Here is a 20227-nt window from a genome sequence, read left to right as displayed (position 1 = left end):
GTATAGCAACACAACTGATGCCATAAGTCACATCACAATGAAAGCATGGAGAATGTAGTATGTTCAAATTTCAGTCATACAACATACTTTATGACCACGAAGTAGGTTCTTCATCAAATGTAGACAGTATGCAATGTTGACAAAAGCACACAGCTGTAGTGTTTACTCTTTCCGGCAAAACTAACCAAAAAAAAAAAAAATTCTAGTTTTCTCTGATTATTAAGACAGAAAACTATTTTAACATCAGCAAAAAAAAAAAAAAAAAAAAAAACTACGCATTTCACCTTTAAGTCTCATAAGTCTTCAACATTTGTAAAAATTCATGTTTGGTTCGAAGAAAAGGACTCTGGGGTTATTGAAGCACAAAACACAGAGCCTGCAAAGACTGATATGTCGGTTTACACAGCATCCACTCCAAGCACGGAAAGCATATCTATTGTAAGAGACTGCTATCGCACAGCCGTCTTGGCAGAAGTGGTGGGGTGTATTTGAAATGCAGTCAGCAGTTCCTGTCAGTCACTGCTGGTGGGGAGTCAGAGGTCTGCTCTACTGGGAGGTGGTAAAAGAGCCTCTATTCTGCCTCAACAGACTGATGAGACCTGCCACAGAGATCCAGCCTGTCCAGCAGAACCATCACACTCGTCTGACTCAATGCCCAAAAGAACAACCATCCACTAACAGCTTGACACTCATGAGTGATCTCCTAATGTCCACTGACAAACCTGTTTAACACGTATGAATGAAGATGTTCTAGTATTTTCAAAGTAGACATATTAATGTGCATCCACACAACTTAGGTTATCTGGACGGGTCCAAATACGTCAAGTGCAGGTTTTTTTGCTTTTATGCTGCCTTTATCTATCGGACACGCCATCAGAATTATCGTACATTTTCACCAAATCAACAGTGGTTTCTCACTGTTTTTATATTTACCTATATAAACAACCATTTGATGCACATTGTATATATTTTTCACAACAAAAACATCATTTATTTGACTGAAACTACAGAATCATCAGCAAGCTGACTAACTAGCACAGTGAATTTATATAATAGTGCAATAGTTAATGTTTATATGTCTAACAACAAATAGGACACTACTTCATTTTTCATTCAAAATTTCAATACATTTTGTACAAGATTTAAATACAAGAGTTCCTCAAGAAAATGGCAAGAATGAACCTGGTGTACTTCATGATTCCCATTCTATCCACACTTGAACATGACAAACTTGTAATTGTGACTTTAGAAGAGCAAAGTAGAATATTTTCATTAGCATACAAAGGCAGCATTAATTTTGTCTTTATTGCAAATATCAATTACAAAAAAAGAGTAGATATGTCATCAAACTCCTGTTGCATTTATGTCTCATTTTAAATTATCAAGAACTAAATAAAATAAATATTTTTAAATAAAAACAAATTATATTAACAAATCACATTATGTAATAATAAGAAAAAGTACACAGTTCTCTTTTTGACTTATTTACTTCAAACCATAACTGAGGTTTCCTGAGATTATTTCTACCCTATATTTTTGAATATTTATCGATAAAATAAAGGATTTCATGCTAGACTTTTATTTTAATGTTAATGATGTTCTTTTTGTGCATTTCCTGGTTAGAATGAACATTTTGCTGACAGAATGTCATAATCTACAGATCATGATCTTCACACCATAGGAAGGAACCGTGCCAAGCTCCAGACCACAGCTTGAGATAGATAAGACTCAACCAAGACAGAAATCACCACACAATCACTGTTATCACTCAGACAAACACCAGAGAACTACAGAATCATATTGCCAAACAGGCTTTGCTGAGATAAACTTTGCTCCACCCACTCATTGAAGGAAGAATGGACACTCACAGTAGGAAGCGTCAGGTAAAAAGGAAGGAAATATCCATGTACTGATAAATAATTACAGTATCTAAATGCATCACATGAAGTATCTAAGAGCTACAAACTTCAGCTGGTTTTGGGTAAGATCTTACTAAGAGTATACATTTATAGTTTAACTTAGAAAAAAAATGACATGACCTTTGGACAGGAAGCACATCAGAATGTGAATTACAATGAACACAAGGGCCATTTCACAACCTAATAATGTGTGTAATGTGTGTCAGGCACGACTGACTGGCCATGCCAAGGTCTGTTTAATGATGAGAGGTGTAAACAGGCTGCTGCCACACATGGCATGAAATGGTGACCTGTGTTAGTTAGTGGAAGACAGCAGGGAAGACACTCTTGGGATGCCTCATTAGAAGCACAGACACGGCTCGGACCACACCTGCTGCATCGATGAGTCTTTGTGTGTGTGGAGATGCACAACAGCAATGAAACTGCACCCGTGCTGGATATAAAATCCCAAGAGGGCATGAAACAGGTTAAAACAACACAACTGCACAAGTCATAATTAGAAAGATTAAACTGGGCCGCACTAGAAGACGCTGACATCACCTTTGAGCCTGTGGTTCATAATGGCTCTTTATAATTAAGGCTGATTAGTTTCTCAGAACACTGCTGATGAGTAAGAAACATACAGTTTGTCTATCAAACAAAAAAAAAATAATTAAAAATAAATAGCGGTTTAAGTTATGCACCAAAGTTTAATACTTAGGGTTGGGTTCAATTCCCAAATTAGCAAATTTCATAAAACAGATGTAATTTATTTTAACATACTTATTTAACTTCAATCAAAGGAAAAAAGCATGTCGTAATACGCATGAAACAGCCGTTTTCAAATTTGGAATGAGTCTCTAACCAATTAAGCCTTGCATTAACAAAATGCAGGGGTCCAATCCAATAAAACCTCCCAGGAATCAAAGCGCACGAGTTTCAAATCCCCAGGAGAGCAGGCCATCAGTGATAAGCGTAGTGCTGTTAATGAGATACGCAAAACAGAATTCACACCATCTCAGACATTAGAAAACATTAAGGCCGAGTATTAGGTACAGAGAGTAGAGAGAATGTTAATGAAGGTGAAGGAGTGGGCCTCACAATAACGACAGATCAAAGCTGTTGTCGGCTAAAAGGGTTTCGTTTTAGCACACATGAACACACAAGGGATCTGCAAGTCTCATTACCTTACCAGAACCGAAATATCATAAATGCAAAAACGCTTAGCCATCAGACAAAAGTTCAGCTGATAAAACACAATGGCCTTTGACCCTTGATGGAAAGGTGGGATGAAAGTTGATCTTCTTCCTCTGAGTGAAAAGGGAAAGGTACAAATCTGATTGAAAATGAACATGGATTCAGATTCTAGAGAATCTAATAAATGTCTCAGTGCTTGTAATGAAAGTCAGTAGGGTCCAGTTGGGGGTTTTGGCCTCCTTTGACTTTCATTGCAAAGGCAAGCAGTCAAAACATTTTTCAAAACATCCTCTTTTATGTTCCACAAAGGAAAAAGATAAACAGGTTTGGAATGGCATAAAAGTGAGTAAATAATGACAGGATTTTGTACAGAAATAAGCTAAAGAAGATTACATTAAGATTACATTTCGACTTTCCATCTGCTCAGCTATGAACATAGTGAAATGCAATATGACACTGATATGCTCAAGTAAAGGTAAATAGCTCAATAATGAATCGTCTCATTCAAGAGATTCACATTGTGTTTCACCCAATGGAACGCAGCCAGCTTTACGGCCATGATCCAAAGCACTCATGTGCCTCTATCCTGAAATGCCACAGGCATCGAGACTCGTTCTACCGCATGAGCTGTCTGATCCGCAGGAGTCTGGATGCAGCCGGAGGCGATAAGGTCTAAGGTGTGCCATTCAGAACAGCAGGAGAGAGAAAAAGTAATAGCTCCCATGTTAATGGTTTTGACTCATAGTTATATATATATATATATATATATATATATATATATATATATATATATATATAACTGGAAATATGTGTCTCTACTGCATAACTCTACTATATATATATATATATAATATCAACTGTGGGAATTTGAGTTGACTCATTCAACTGAATCAATCAACCTAGGCTAACTGGAAATATGTGTCTCTACTGCATAACTCTACTATACAATTCACTGCCGTTTCAAGCTGAAATAAACACTGGAGGCAGTGAAACAGCAGCCATTTTTATTCCTTTTCACCTGGGCAGATTATTATATAATAAAGAATTATTTTCAGACAGTTCTTTGCACAATACTATTTTATGATCTCAAAACATATTTACCATAGTGTATGACTTGTAAACGAATCAATTTTTACGTTTGCATCATATAACCTTCTACATATGTATAGCCTTTCTGATGTAGTAAACTTGCTTGGATGCTCACCTGGTACAGCATTGCACTTGTGGAGTCCCGTGAAACACAATTAAAAAGCTCGAAGTCTTGTAAAAGCAAACTAAAAAGGCATGGTTGATTCAGCAAATGCATTATTCTCATGTTAGCGCTGACTATTTAGCAACACTCACAGGCTATTTTCTGCTATGATACATACAACAACCACTGTAACAAAATGTTGCCAGATTAATATCCATCTGTTTCAAATAAATTTGAATGTGTTTTTAGCGCCACTTAGTTTTGTGAAATGTTCAAAAAGCAACGTAACATCACTTTGCAGAAATTTCACCACAGGCACGTGTTTCCAATGAGTCCAAGTTGGAATCAATTGCGCTCGTCTCTGAGCTGTATATCAACAAATACATCTGCTGGACATCAGACTGGTCCATTAAAAGTCATATGACCATGCAAAATTTTATTTTGCTAGATGCTAGATCCAAGTTTCCAACCCAGTTTCTTAAACCGAAATGTTTAATAATGAACTGCATGTATAGAACAGCAGCACTGTCACGACTAATTAAGAGCTGTAAATGTATCTTAAGTAAAGTAAATACCAGTCGAGCACTTGAACTATTCATGTATAAAACCTTCTTTCTACCAACTAGAAGGGGAAAAATAACCAATACCCTCGGAAAACAAAAAGAAGGCCACAGGTTAGACTAATCAACAGACTTCCTCAGACAACCTGCAAACAAGAGAGATGCAAATCCAGGCTTCTCTCTATGTCAGTAGCTAAGAGATGGTGAGAGAGAGAGTGAAAGAACGAGAGCAAAACAGAGCCTCCGAGCACAGCTGAATTGAACATAAAAGTGGGTTTTCTCATGCTAATTTTCCTGCCAGAGTGCCGGGGAGGAAAACAAAAGCAGATGAGAAACCGTCACTAAATGCAGTAAGAAAGTGCACAAAGGACGAGCTAATGAGGGGGACCTTAGCGCTAACTAGAAAAACAAGAGGGCAACAGAAGGCACTTATTAAAAATGAAAAGATCTTTATATAGTGTAAAAGGTTATATCAGGTACCTATGCTTTAAATTTATAAACAACCCTAGATCAGTGGTTCTCAACTGGCTTGGAGATCCAAATTTTTAAGTGGCCCAACAATGCGTCAAAATTGTTTCCTGTGCATGTAATCATGTCTATTAATATAACCATAAACTGCCTAAGCCTAATAATAAGCAAAAATATTCACATATTTGGTTTGCAAATGTCTATTTTGATGGTTTCATGCTGTTACCAATAATTCAGATGTTTCTCATCCGTCTAATTTGACTGGCACCAAGTGACAACTTATTTATTTTTCTATCCAAGCTATGCTCAATTATATACAATTAAGTTACAACATATAATTACTTTATTTATCAGAACATATTAGTGACCCATTTTTTCTTTAACCAGCTAGTCAAGAACCACTGTTATAGGTTTTTTTTTATTTTATTTTTTTTACTACCACATTTCAAGTTTTGAGCTTGTGTGAATGAAGCTTTTTTTTTTTAGTGACTTTAAAAATGTTTCTGCAACATCTTGGTCTTTATTATCTCCAGAGGGGTGTAAATATCCAAGCACTGCAGTAATGTCTTCCAAAAACAGAAAATGTGCTGAGGAAGTCAGTCATTTGGACCCTGAATGGAAAACCAATGTAGTCATTAACATTAAATATGTGCTGATGTGTTTTAGTTTGGCCAGAAGACAGATATCAAGCATATGTCGATATGGGACATGTCTACCATCCTTATTGTAGAAAATGCTTACAAGACAAAAACTCCAGTACAAGAAGTTAATGAACAGTTCGTTGAAACGAACACAGATGTGTGTCTGCTCAAAACACAAACATTCACAGAAGCATATTGTAAAATCACCTCAGGGATACCACCAGCTGGCTGTTAGAGGAAGTGCACACCTCTATAACAACTGCAATTTACACCAGCACAAATGATAACCCAGTGTAAAGCTCAAAGACATACTTAAAAGCAATGATTATTGAGATGTGCTCATGTCAATGAAGCACCACAGTTCCCACTGTCAAAGCCATGCAAAGTGTATTTTAATTTCCCAAAGCCTCCAGTCAGCCAAAGACATCATGTCTAAATGATCTGCACAAAATCCTGTCTGATAGATTCCACCTGAATGTGTATTAAACCCACCATTGAACCTTCCTTCTGACAACAGTACAATGGGTGGCTTAATCCTAATCTCACAACAATGCGAAGCAAACCCATTTTAATCCAGTGAGGTTAATTTATTGCCTGATTTTTGAAGGCTCAGAGTAAAATAAATCAGTGTGGACTGTTTTCAGCTGGCATCCTGCATCTTTGAGCATGTAGTCTGAAAATGCCTGAATTGTTTAAGATGACAACGCAGCATTTTAAACAGCAAATGTCTATAAATATCACTGGTTCACTTGAAAATTGAAGAAAACTATTTCTTATTCACTTCCCTCACTCACAAAGCAACTTGTCTCATAGCAGTTTCAAAGAAGTTAGATCACTCTCAATGATCAAAGTATGTGATATATAGGTCTGGATGGGTTAGAATACTAGTCTCTGTGGGAGCAGCTCTCTCTGATCTCTCCTTATTAATTGTTTAATTAAGCAAATGAGTGCCTCGCATCCATTTGTCATTGCTCACATCATTGCCTGTCCAAACCATCCCTGGCAATGCCAAACACTTCAAACCACAACAACTCCCTGTAAATACAGCTTGAATTAATCTGAGCTGTTTTATAGTTACGAACAGTTTTCTGTTAAACATTACTATGTACATCCATTTATATAAACCATACGGCAGCATCACCTGTGACAACCGCTCAGGATGTTTTTTTAAAACAAATTACAAGTCCTAAAAATGAACTTTTGGGCTACATTAAATTATATTTCTGTCATAAACACATCCTAGTTATTAATCCTTCCAACTCAGCAATGTGAAGTCAAATTATTGGATCGTCCATTAAATGCTGCTCCGCTCGCATTCTTGTTTTTGTTACTCAGAAGAGATCGTGAGAATCCTAAATTTTAACGACTGCTTATATGAATGTTTTCCAACACCAAGGCATATCCTATCTTTTAAGCATCGAATTTTAATACGATTGCCCCGGGAGAGAAACGAATGTACATGAATTCGCTGTGATTATGATTCATTGCCTAAGTTCAACGAAATCCAAGAACATCCAAAGCGCACAAACATGACAGAGATTTTATGCATTACCTTCATTATCCGGATAATTCCTCAAGGCTTGACACAACACCAATATATGAAAAGGAGCAAGGAAAGAGTAAATCCTAAAGAGAGACATTTTCAGGCGGCTCCACGCGCCCGCATCCCTGTGCGTAAACTTGGGCTGGTGAGCCAGTGGCTGCGCTGGAGAACTGAACTGAGCTGAGCTGGAGAGGAAACAGCGCGCCTGCTTGAACGAGGATCCGACACTGGCGTGAGCTGCTCTCTCTGGCCACAGCGAGCTGGAAGAAGGGGGCGGGAGAACTTATTTAGTTGTAAATTGTGTAAAAAGTGATAGTTACTTAAATCATCATGTCATCATCTATAGATAGATAGATAGATAGATAGATAGATAGATAGTTTTGTCTACGGAAACAGCTCTAATTCTTCTGTTCCATAAGCGCCACCCAGTGTCAGAGAGTGGAATTTACAGAGAGTTACATTTATATTCAGTATGTGCAGTTTTTGTCTGCCCCCCCCCCCCCCCCCCCCCCCCCCCCCCAAAAAAAAACAGACCGAATTTGCATGCCCTGCTGTAAATGTTGACTGGTTTATGAAAAATAACCTTTTGTGGATTCCATACATTTAAACAATTTGGATAAGGTTTCCAGAATTATTTATGGTGCAGATAAAATACATATAATCATTTACTAATCAGTTATCATTTTGACTAAACCCTTTTCTTTATTTAAATGCTGAAATGTGAGGTTTACCATTTTATGAAACCTTTTCAAAGTTTTAATTCGCACATGCTGTTAGATAAACTGTTGTCAGTCATGTTGTAATTTAAAATCCAGACATAACGTTATTGTTTTAGTGTTTATGCAAAAAAAAAAAAGTCATTTTATTTGTTGTTTGTTGATTTTAAATATAAAACTTTATATGTCAGTACTTTTTCACAGTACAGTTCCAGCACATTTTACCAATACCGTGATAATACTGATAACCGTGTTAATTTTGGTCTCTATAATCATGAAATTTTCATACTGTTACATCTCTAATAGATAGATTAAAAAAGGTGATAGTTGCTGTCTATATTCAGTTTAGATAGATAGATAGATAGATAGATAGATAGATAGATAGATAGATAGATAGATAGACTATCACCTATTGTTATTGGCAATTACTTATGGACATCTAGATCAGAGGGTCAAAGTCACTTTACTGCCCTGCTGTGGCAACATGCCGCCACGTTCACCTGGCCGTGTAAGTCATATCACAGGCATGGGGACGCAAAGTGAACCAACACAACAGAGCCCATTAGACCAAAACCTCAATGTTTGGTATTTAAAGATGAAGGTCAAATCAATACTCTTACTGCTCTTGGAAAAAGGCCACGGTTTTTCCCCCTCTGCCAGCTGGTTCCTCCCACGCAGGAGCCCTCATAAGCTCTGTCACCTACCAAAAAAAATGACATCACATTTTATGTGTTTGAATGTGATGGCAGGAAGTGTAAATGAGATGTCTCTACTGTGTAAGCCCTCTCCAACAATGGCTGACAGACAATCAGGCACACTGCCCGGGGTGTGTGGAGGAGTGCCGGGGGTGTTTATGATGGCTCAGACAAGCCTGTACACACCAGAGCTGAAAAATAAATGCAGTGAGTTTTTTTAGTGCCACTGTCTTTTTATCTGCATTTCTCTGTCTTTCTCTTGCTGTCTATCACACTATTTGTGACAGGCAGGACAGTCTGGAAAAAACATATGCATGCAACAACCAAGAAGCTACATTTTAAAGTTTCCACAAAACAAACCTCCCTTGCATGCTTTTTTCCTTTACATGTAAATTATAGGAATAGTTCATTTATTCACCCTCATGTTGTTTTAGACATGTATGACTCTCTTTATTTTCTGTAAAACAAAAAAGATATGTCTGTTGAATGCATTTACAGTGAATGGGGAATAAAGCTTGTAATCCTTGTAAAGCATGTAAAACCATGTAATAAAAGTGTTCCAAACAACCTGAGCGCTAAGTATTTTGATGCCATATACAGTGGTGTTACATGAGAAAAAGACCAAATTATTTACTCATAAATTTCCTTTTCCATGTATTCAAGAATCACTGTGACTGGATCGAATCAATGAGTTGAACACAAGAACCACTCGAGATTCACAACAACAGTTTATTCACAAATTAAACATTGTAGTTTTTTGTCAATAAAAAAAAAATCGACTTACATTTCACATATAGTACTTTTATGAAAATTTTATGTTTATGTTTTATACCTTTAATCTTGAAAGCATCAAAACAATACATAAAGGTGAGTAAATGATGACAGAATTGTACTTTTTTAATATTTATTGACTTATAGATTCCTTTTTGAAACTCTTTAAATATTGTATCTCCCTACTGTATAATTATAAAGGTTTTCATTTTCCATGAATCGCTGTGACTAGATTGAGTCAGTGAGTTGAACCTGAAAAATAAATGAATCAGATTTGTGAACAAATCATTCATAATGTTGTTGTTTTTTTGTTGTTGTTGTTGTTTTAACTCTATTAAAAGATCCATTGATGAGATTTGACTTACAAAAACTTTTAATGTACAAATCAAACTTTGCAATTTCTATCATGAATTGACCTATAGGGTACTGTACATTTTGTATGGATCATCGTATGATACTTTTATGGTGGTTTTGCGTAATTTTCCAGCAAGCTTCAAAAAAACATAAAGGTGAATAAATTCAGACAGAATTTTCTTGTTCGCATTAACTATCTCTTTAAAGTATTGTATATCCCTAATCTGAAATTCATACGAGTTTCAATTTCAAGTATTCAAGAACCACTGTGACTGGAAGTCAGTGTGTTGAACCCAAGAAACAAATAAGTCAGATTTGTGAACGAATCTTTAATTTTGAATTTTTTGAACCACATCAAAATATTAATTTCCAGTATCTGACTTATAAGACTGTTCTTTAATAAATAAAACATTGCAATTCCTGTCATATACTGTATTAACCAGAAAACAGGGACATTATATTGAGGTTTTGCAAAAGTTCTAAAACAACATAAAGGTGAATAAATGATGACAAATTTTTTCTTTTCTTCTTTCATTTCTCTTTAAATGCCATATCTCTTTACTTTAAAATAACTAAGGGCCTGCTGAATTTTTTAAATTACCCCCCTGCATGCATCAGTGACCTGTCGGTTGAACCTTCCTGTTTGGGGAAGATGTGGTCACGACGTGTCTCCCACAATGTCTCTCACTGCACCACATCCCAGCATAAACCTGTTTCATTATTTAGCACAGAGGAGTGAGAATCTGTACCCATCAGCTTGAGAATCCAAAAGCTGTGGCGGATCCGAAATCTTCATGCCAGCTCTTATTAATGAAGTGGGAGGGACTTTGACAGGTGTAACATGGCTGACAATCTTCAACCTAAGACCTCCTGTTGGTTAGCGCAGATAGCTCGAGCCTAATGAGGCTTGCTGGCAAGCTCCAGAGGCCAGACAGAGCACGAATGATCATGTCAGCTGCAGCCGAGAGCCACATGCTTTCATATTTGTCTATCATGGATGTGTAACCATGGTGGATGGGCATAGGAAGGGGGGTTTGCAGTGGAGCTCTTGAACTTTGAGCAGGGGCCCCTCTGGATCTCCAGAACCCTGCTGCTGCTGCATATGGGAAGAGCATTTCATCTGGAGAAAAACACCACTGAATGGGTTTCAGTGGCCTAACTGTGATGAATACATTCTTAGAAAAGGCCTTTATCCTTCTCTAGGCACCCCATACTTGTACTATGAGCTGGTTTCACTGAAGCTTTTAATGTTAGTGAGACAGCAAATATCTCAAAGAGATTGTTAAAGTATTGTTAAATACAGATTATCTTAATAAATAATAAATTACATATTTTTTTACATGTATACTAGGCAGATTATTTACCAACTGTAATCTGTTACTGATTCCAAATTACATGACAAAAATTTAAATTAGTAATGTAATCCCTTACATTACACATTTTAGGTAATATAATCAGAGTACTTTTTAATTACTTTTGAACTAACTTGTTTATCACATTGATTTGATTCATATCATTAGTGCTGGGTAGTGACTGATTACATGTAATCTGGACTACATAATTATTTAAATCCACTTTCATATTACATTTCTTGAACTTATTCTTTGAACTTGGTATCTCCTAGACTGAACTTCCCAGACTGCTGTGACTCTCTTGTGTGGTGCCCACAGAACAGAGCCATCTGGGACAGGTTAAACGTGGGCCGTGCCACTCCATGCAGATCTGCTTCTTTGGGCCCCATATACTGACCCTAGGGCTCCATCTACTGAAAGAGAGTCTTGCCCTGTCTGCCATGGAGCGGGGACCGGGTCTTAGGTCCCTCCCGCCCCTCTGGAGAGCAAGCATTGTGCACTTGCCTCTTCCCACACTCCTGCTCACCTCTGGTGGGTGGAGCCTGGACCCCCGTCAATCAGCCAGCATGTGGTCCCTGATGCACCGCAAGCCAGCACAAAAGAGCTTTTTTGTTTTCGTTTGGTTTTGTGCAGCTCTACAAAAGTGTCTGGTGCAGAGAAAGAGAAAGGGCTGCTTGCATGTCTGCTGCAGGTTTCTGGAAGTTGCTAAGGTTTTTCTTATGTGGTAAGGTTACACTGAACATGCACTATGCTACTTCTAGTAAAATAAAATAAAAACGCTTGTTGACAATCAGTTTAGAGTCTTTTGCAACAGAAAACCTGGCCAAAACACATTGAGAGTTTAGTGAATGCAGGCAATGTAAGGCCATATGCCTTTGCACTATCTGAAGGATTGTAGATGGTGTATAGCTGTGTGAATGAGTGGCTTACTCTCTGTCACACTGTGACAATCTGAATGGGAAAGAAACAGGAAATGAAAGTGCAAATTAATAATGAAGGATTTTCACCTCTGCTTTTTTATTGTGGCTCCTAAATAGGGGCAATCTTCAAAGCTACACTAGCCCAGAAGTTAATTTAAAAATGTTTTTATTCATTCTCTAAAAAATTATGAATTGTGTTTGCTTGCGCAAAAGCCATTGTCATGATGCTTAGATGTTGTGGGTTATTGGCAGAGTGTTGCTATGTGGTTGCTAAGGTATTTAGAATAGTTTTAGCATGTTTACATGTGGTTGCTAGGGTGTTTTGTGTGGTTGCTAGGTCCTAGGTGAAGTTTCAGTTATTTTTTTTTATGATATCATGTTTTAATGAGAGTTAAACAATACAGACCAGAAATTATTGAAAAACTGAATTGATTGAATAATTAAATTAAACAACAACAACAACAACAACAACACTAAAGTATAGAAGCCTGCAGAGGTCCAGGGAGTACACGCATTTCCTGGAAAACCCATGTTACTGGATGTTTTGACTATGTCATCCCTCTCAGAGAGGGAGAAAATGGCAGCTTGAGCGACTTCAACATGCTGTCGTCAGAGACCGTAACATACCTAATACATAATACACATGACAATAAATTTGTTCTTCGCTCATTAAAATTGACAGGGGATTTTTTTTATGAAATGCAGGTCATTCTATTTTCGGTTTATAAGATTATGGCCATTATCAAAGTTTGATAAAATGTTTACATTTTCAATAAAAGATGATACACTTTTACCTGATTCGTTACATTAATGATTAGAATAAATTTCTATTTTATCTTTCATAAAAATGTTTGCATTCTTCCTTTTACTTGTGTACTTTTGCGTCCTGTCGAATGTGAGAACAGTTGACAGACATTTATGAAAGAGCATATTGCTGGGAAGTATAACCAGTATTTACTGAACTATTCAAAAAGAAAACAATTCAACACCGTATTAAGATCCTCTTAAAAACCACATTACCAAAACCATTTCCCAGTATCTCCATCACTTTTTCTTTCTGTTGCACTTCCTCAGACACTTACACAACACACCCCTGAAAGAACAAAACCTTGTCAGAGTTGTTTATTTTGTAATGTCTCTGAATATGTCTTCTTCTGCAATGCTTTAGAGGGCACTGGATGTCTCTTTTAGATCACAGAAGAGAGAAAAGACTCCCATCCCTCTGGCGTGGTTATATAATAACCAAGTTTTTTTTCAGCACCGGCTCTGTGATGTTGCACATCACTCGGGTTCATTGGGTTTCTGCTTCCATCGTCCCTGTCAAAGATGCACCGAAAAAGAATCCCGCTTCTCTCCATTTCAAAGCAGAGAAACGGATCAAACCGTATTGCTCCGGTTCAGATTAGACTTTGTAATTATTTGAGATCTCATTATCAAACAGCTGCTCTACCTAATTTAATCAATATTTAGTGATAAGACATCCAGCATGCAGTCAGCTGCAGAGTGGGACGACATTAAACAGGCTACAGACGATTCTTACGGTCTCTTTAAGTAGGTCAAGATGCAGGGTTTTCCTTCAGAGTTATGCAACTTCAGGCTTCTGGACTACAGTGATTCAAAATACACAAGAGAATGAGGGATATTTTTAAGAATGCATACGCCTGGATTGTGAACACATTTTTATTGCTGCAGCAATAGGATTAGATATATTGCCTTGCATAGCAGATATTTCTGTGTTGCATTCGCACAGCTTTTATTGGATCTAATGAAATTAACTCTTATCTTTAACACACATAATTTGACCTCTCTCTCTCTCGGGATGACAATATTTTTAGCCAAATGTTGACTTTATTAACACCATCTCTTCCTAAACACACCAGGTCCCTTGACAGAATCTCAAATCCTCAACATATAGACTGTTTCCTAATCAGAAGCACACAGCTGGGCTTTCTTCCCCAAAACGTCACTGGTCTGCCATGACCCCAGTTAACCTCTCTATTTAAAACACCGAAAATCCCTTAAGCAAACTCCAGACTCCTATCTCTTCCACGCAGCCTGTTAACACTAGCCTCGGGAAAAGGAATCAAGAGAAAGAAAGGAGCAAAAAGACACCAGGATGTGAATCAAACCCTGAAGTTAGATTACATTTTGTAGTCTTTTGTACGGTAATCACACCAAAACGTTGTCTAAAGAGGCCTTTCAGGCAATGAGACTGAGAATCTGCTGCTGTTTTGGCATTAGACCTGTGGCGTGTTTTATTAAAGATGTCTAAATATGGTTCCAGGACATTTATGAGACAAGGATGTCCAGTCAAACAGAGCTCAGACGCCTCTAAGTCTCCGCGTTCTACCTGAGTGAGCTGAGAGAAAATGATGGAGCGGCCTCATCTGTGCTGTATTATAGCTGTGGTCTATGTGAAAGGTCTCTGTATCGATCTATAGTACATAGTCAATATTCATAACCTGCAATGATAAGACTGTCTCTCCAGAGTCTGAGATGTCTGAAGGGATAAGGTCAGCCTATGTCTGTCTAATGGTGTAATGAACAGCAAAAAAATGTAAATATAATAATAATATTAATTATTAATGTCATATAAAATATTATTATATTATTACATTATAAATATTTTAAATATCAAATGAAATATTGTAATAAATTACAATTAATTACGATACAATTATGTTTCGATATCCGATAAACCGTAATATATAAATTACTGTTCAAAGTTTTGAAGTCTTCAGTGTCACATGATCCTTCAGAAATCATTCTAACATGCTGATTAAAAAACACTTGTTGTTGTTGTTATCAGTGTTGAAAACAGTTATGCTGCTTACTCTTTCTCTCTTTTTTTTTTTGGTACATACTTTCTGTGATTCTTCAATAGAATCTATTTAAAAAGCATTTATTGATTTTTTTTTTTTGTCACTTTTGATCCATGTTTGCCACTTTGCTAATTAAAATTATTAATTTCTTCTTCAAAAACAAAAACAAAAAGTACTACAATATAAAAGAATTGATGGCATGTGATGCTAATACCAATACTATATCCACTTATGGTATTTATGGTACTTCAAATAAGTACTACTGGATCCAAAAACCATTACTGTGTAAAAAAATAAATAGAAAAAATGGTGATATCATGCTACATTTTTTTAAGTGAAGGTATTCATTTTAGCTCTTTATTTGAGCACCCTCTCATTCTGTCCAGGCTTTCTGGATACATTTTACCTTCTGGTAAATCTTTTGTAACACCATGTGCGTCTTTTTTTCCAATGGGGTCTATCACCAATCTGCCATCATGCGAGTGTGGCGTCCATGTTGCCCCTCTGACAGAGAGCAGGTGTGTTTTCCACTGCATTTCACACACTCTGATGAGAACACAGCGAAGCAGCAGGTGTCTAATTTCAACGGCCTGTACATTTCACATCCACCATAATCCTTCACACGCTACACACACTACTTCCATAACAAGCAGAGGTGTCAAGGAATTTCAAACCCGAGGCTTTCTCCTAGTACATACGGTCAAGTGCATCCATAAAGAAACTCACTCAAACCTTCAGACATAAGGTAAATATTAGGTGTTGCTGCTATTATTAATGCATTAAAATACACATACTAAAACACCTCAATTTTATAAAATAAATATTAGGTGTTGCTGCTATTATTAATGCATTAAAATACACATACTAAAACACTGTAATTGTTTCATAGCATGTCTATAGTTTATAGGCCTACTCCTCAATTTTATAAATGGCATTTCAGACAAGAGAAGTGAAACCATTTAAAAAACAGGCATACAACTGGACAAACTGTCAGTACACAGCATTATTATTAACTGTGAGCTGTAAATGATCATTGAGACTTCACTTGCTGCCAACAGAAGAGAAGGATTTTTAACATTAAAAACCAATGCTCTATTATGGGGGATTTTTGTATCTTCTGTCATATAACTCCACCTGGTGGTCAATATTAAAACAATATTTCGTAAACACAAGCACCAAGTCCGCTATTTACAATGATCCTGACAATTAATTAAATGCCTGAACGCATATTGTGTTCTGCGTATTTGTGTTTAAAGATGCAGATATCTTTCTACTTCTTCTGTATCTTTCTTAAGAGGATTCGATTCCTGCTTGTTGAAAAAGAGACTATCAGGTGTTCCTGAAACAGACTTGAAACCTTGTGGCTTTGTGGTTAAAGCATTCACTCTTTCATATTGTGATATTTTAAATATTATTTGAAATATAAATATAAAAATACATACATATATACATACATACATATTTACTTTATTATTTATCCATTCATTCAACTAGTTAGTTAGTCAGTTTACCTTTTCTTTGCCCATTCATATATAAAAACAAATAATAAAAAAAATAAAACAGAAAGTAAGTTTTTTTTTCTTAATTTATTTAATAATAATTCCAAAATCAAATCTGCACAACTTCTTCATTTTGCAATATTACATATTTTTGAAACTATAAAAATATTGAATACAAAAATACATTCTTGAAAAGAGATTATAAAATCTTTGACGCAGAATAAAGTCATTTCAAAAGAGATTGATAATGTAAACATTCAGCATAAAATAGTCATGAATACTTATTTTTGACAAATTACAGGTTTATGTCAGTTGGCAGGTTAAACAATACATTACATAAGTAAAAACTCAAAATTTCTATTGATTCTTTTGTCTGCGTCTCTTTCCTTTGTTATTTTTTTTCTGTCTTTTGGCATTTTGGCTTGGCAAGGCTTTTGGATCAGAGTTTTGTTGTGTCGTTTTTTTCTGGTCCACCGTTTTTATAATTTCTTTGATCCACTCTGAGTCTGGCTCAAAACACCTAATTTTCCTTCTTACAGTCAACAAGCTAAAAAGATAAACAATGAAAACAATGGTGAAAAAAAAATGTTTAATTGCATTTTAGTTGAGTGCTACATTACTATTTAAAGCACTGTAAGTACTGTCAACTTTAGTTTTACAACAACTTGTTTTTAATTAATTTGTAACTTAATTTAAAAAAATGACTAAAGGTCATTTAGTATGAGAATTTCTTCACTTACACAATTGCGTTGATAGGGCAGACTCCTGCTTTCTGGACTGTGTAACTCAACACTTTGTTTTTCTGTATTCTGCCTTTGCTTGTCTTCAAACAGCAGGTTGAAGAATGATGACTTGCTTCTGTAAGACAAAAAGAAACTGCACTTATTTTTGAAATATTAAACTGTCTCTGGACTTTAATTTCTGATTTATTTAAGTGTTCAAACTGAAAACAGACTAACCCTTTCCAGGAATCATGAATGAGTAACAAAATGTAAACTTAAACTCACCTGCAGTGAGGCAGAGCACAAACAGCACCAGGCAGAAAGCAAGACAGACGAGCGACCTCATGACGGCTGTGCAGACAGACACTAACTGAAACTACTCCTTACACAACCTTAATATTTCACACTTTCATTTCCTCCACTCTTTTGTGCACACACACACAAACCTCAACCTCCAAAATGGGTGTTGTGTAAGTGTGTAAGAGAATGTGTTCGAATGAGCCTTCATCTGATGAGCGGAAAAAGGCGCTACTGATGAGCTCTCGGTTTGGTTCTTCACCCACACAGCTCGCCACAGCGTGGGTAGCTACTGTAGATGAATGGAGCTGCATTGCGAAAATACATAACAACAATAGAACAGAACTGCACACTTTATGACACGTGAGAATGCATACAACTTGTGTTACAGTTGCGATGCTTCACCATGGTGCCTCATGATCATGAGAAACTCCATAGAATAAGGCCATAATCATCGTAGCCATTGAGGGGGACAAGTATCCCCCAAAACTTAGAAATGGTCAAATTACATCAAGTTACATTTTCAGGCTGGTCTGCCTCAGCTGTCTATAGATGCTCGACAAATTTTAAAATGATTGAGCTGGCCAATCAAAGAAAGTAGGTAGGGTTTACACAGAAGCAGAGTGCGAATTCTAGCATGAAGCGTCAGTTTAACATTGAAAGAGAGCGAGGTAAGATGGAAGTAGCAAAACTGTTATTATTTAACAACTGTTTAATGATAATGTTAAATGACTGACAGAAATATCCTGAGATGCAAACTACTCAACTTTTTTCTTCAAATTTCAGCATTGTAAATTGAAAATATGGTAATTGCAAATCATCATTTTAGAGTTCGTAATGGAGGCTTGAGTCATTGATAAGCAGTTTTAAGTGTGTATGAATTACCTGAGCAAGTTTAACTGCTTCAAAAACAGGAAACATCACTGCTGAGTAGTCATTTCATTTTTCAGTCACAAATTATTTTAATAAAAAAGGTCTATAGTGTGTCTGTACTGTGGGAGAAAGGAACCATACTTTCCATAGATAATGAATGGTCATTTGGCAGGACAGACATTTTTTTACAGAACAGGATTGTTGTGATATGGCCAGTCTGAACAATGTCATTGTACTGTTGCACGCTAATATAAATATGCAACCATCATTCCACATCACAAAAACTTGACTTAGCTTTCATTTACCTCACTGACCTACTTTTATTTAAAAAATGCTCAGAAGGACCACTCACTGTAGAACCTGACAGATACAGATATCTCTGTGGATTCATGCATTAAATGGCTAACAAAATTTGTCACTGTGCTTTACATTTAAATCCTTGCTCTACTGAAAACCTGAGACATGAGCATGACTTTGTTTAGAAAACACACTGTCAACCAATCTATTCTTTAAGCACCCAAATTTTCTCAACAAACCCACCCTGTGATTTACTCCACCTGTCAGCACATGGCTTTGTTGATGTTTTTTTGTCAGCCATATGCCCCTCTAATCCCTCCTCCTTTCCTCTTTACCACGCACTTGTTAGCCCTTGTTTGTCTAATTGTGCTCACCTGTTCCTTGCGTGCTTTCCTCCCTATTTATAGTTCCCCTTGCCCTCTTATTTCTGCCTGTTTTTGGTGCTGCTCACCCTCACTAGGGATGTCACGATATACTGGTATCAAAGATAACATATTCAAAGCAACAATTATTGATATTGTGTTAATTTAGTGTGTGAAGATATACCTGTATTTGCGATAACTGCAATATTTAAAATGAACAGTTCTCTTATGATAACACCACATTTAAATACTCCATTGCCAGTACCTCTGTCAAACAAGAGGACACAGCGCTCACAGACGCAGCTACTCCGAGGAGAGCTGTGTTCGTCAGAGTAAGTTGCCATTATTTTACTAGTCATAGAATAGGAAACATTATATAAATCTGTTAACAGTGGTTTTCTGTGTTCATATATTTAAGTAAAGGGTCATTATTTTAATAAGTACGTTTTCTTTACTCGTCTTATTGAATTTGCAATGAATACGTGCGTAGTAACAATTTATTTCTTTGTTCAAATCTATTAACAGTTACAAAATTTTGTGTGATAATGTTAACAAATGACATCTTATTATAAAGTGTTACCATTAATATTCATTCATCATACTGTTGAACTTGACAGTATTTTCTCTCTTGTTATTTCATAGGAGCTTCAAAGAAGACGGAGAAAGCCAGAGTCTTGTGCCCTGCGTTTATCAGTATCTTTATGTTCGTTAAAAAAAAAATAAAAAAACAAAAAAATAATTTGACAAGTATTCATCTGGTTCTTCTAGTCCTGATCTCTTGTTTGCATTTTTGGTTGACATTTTAATTTATTTGTGTTGTTAAATGAGTAATTATTTCCTTTTGTCATGTTGTACTGTCCTGACCTGTTTCCTGTGAGTTCCTGCCCGCTGGTTCCCCCTGCCTGGCACCTGTTCCACTTCAGTCTGTGGTCAACAAGTACCTGAGCTCAGCTTTGTGGTGCCTTGCTCTGTCCTCCCCATCTGCACAGTTGTGCTGCTTCCTCTGCAGCTCTTCTGCCAGTTGATGTCAGAGGCTGTTCCAGCGGCC

General features: G+C 36.6%; 2 protein-coding genes across 2 annotated transcripts in view; both read right to left on the bottom strand.

Moving 5' to 3' along the window:
• The window catches only part of LOC109078057 (ephrin type-A receptor 3), a 63612-nt gene extending 55847 nt beyond the window's left edge, over positions 1-7765 (bottom strand). Inside the window, exon 1 of the mRNA XM_042751588.1 lies at positions 7509-7765. Coding sequence (XP_042607522.1) covers positions 7509-7596 — 88 coding nt within the window. The 5' untranslated portion in view covers positions 7597-7765. The remainder of the gene's footprint in view (positions 1-7508) is intronic.
• Positions 7766-16700: 8935 nt separating this feature from the next.
• On the bottom strand, positions 16701-19532 carry LOC109049583 (eotaxin-like). Its single transcript, XM_019067234.2, has 3 exons — positions 17636-19532; positions 17369-17486; positions 16701-17175 (listed from the first exon to the last, which is right to left on the bottom strand). The coding sequence occupies exons 1-3, from the start codon at positions 17694-17696 to the stop codon at positions 16986-16988; spliced, it is 369 nt and encodes a 122-aa protein (XP_018922779.1). The 5' UTR covers positions 17697-19532; the 3' UTR covers positions 16701-16985.
• Positions 19533-20227: the final 695 nt, after the last annotated feature.

Source organism: Cyprinus carpio, chromosome B24, assembly GCF_018340385.1.
Source record: "Cyprinus carpio isolate SPL01 chromosome B24, ASM1834038v1, whole genome shotgun sequence".
Taxonomy (NCBI): domain Eukaryota; kingdom Metazoa; phylum Chordata; class Actinopteri; order Cypriniformes; family Cyprinidae; genus Cyprinus; species Cyprinus carpio.
Note: the sequence above shows the minus strand (reverse complement) of the source record. Positions and strands in the feature narration are given on the sequence as shown.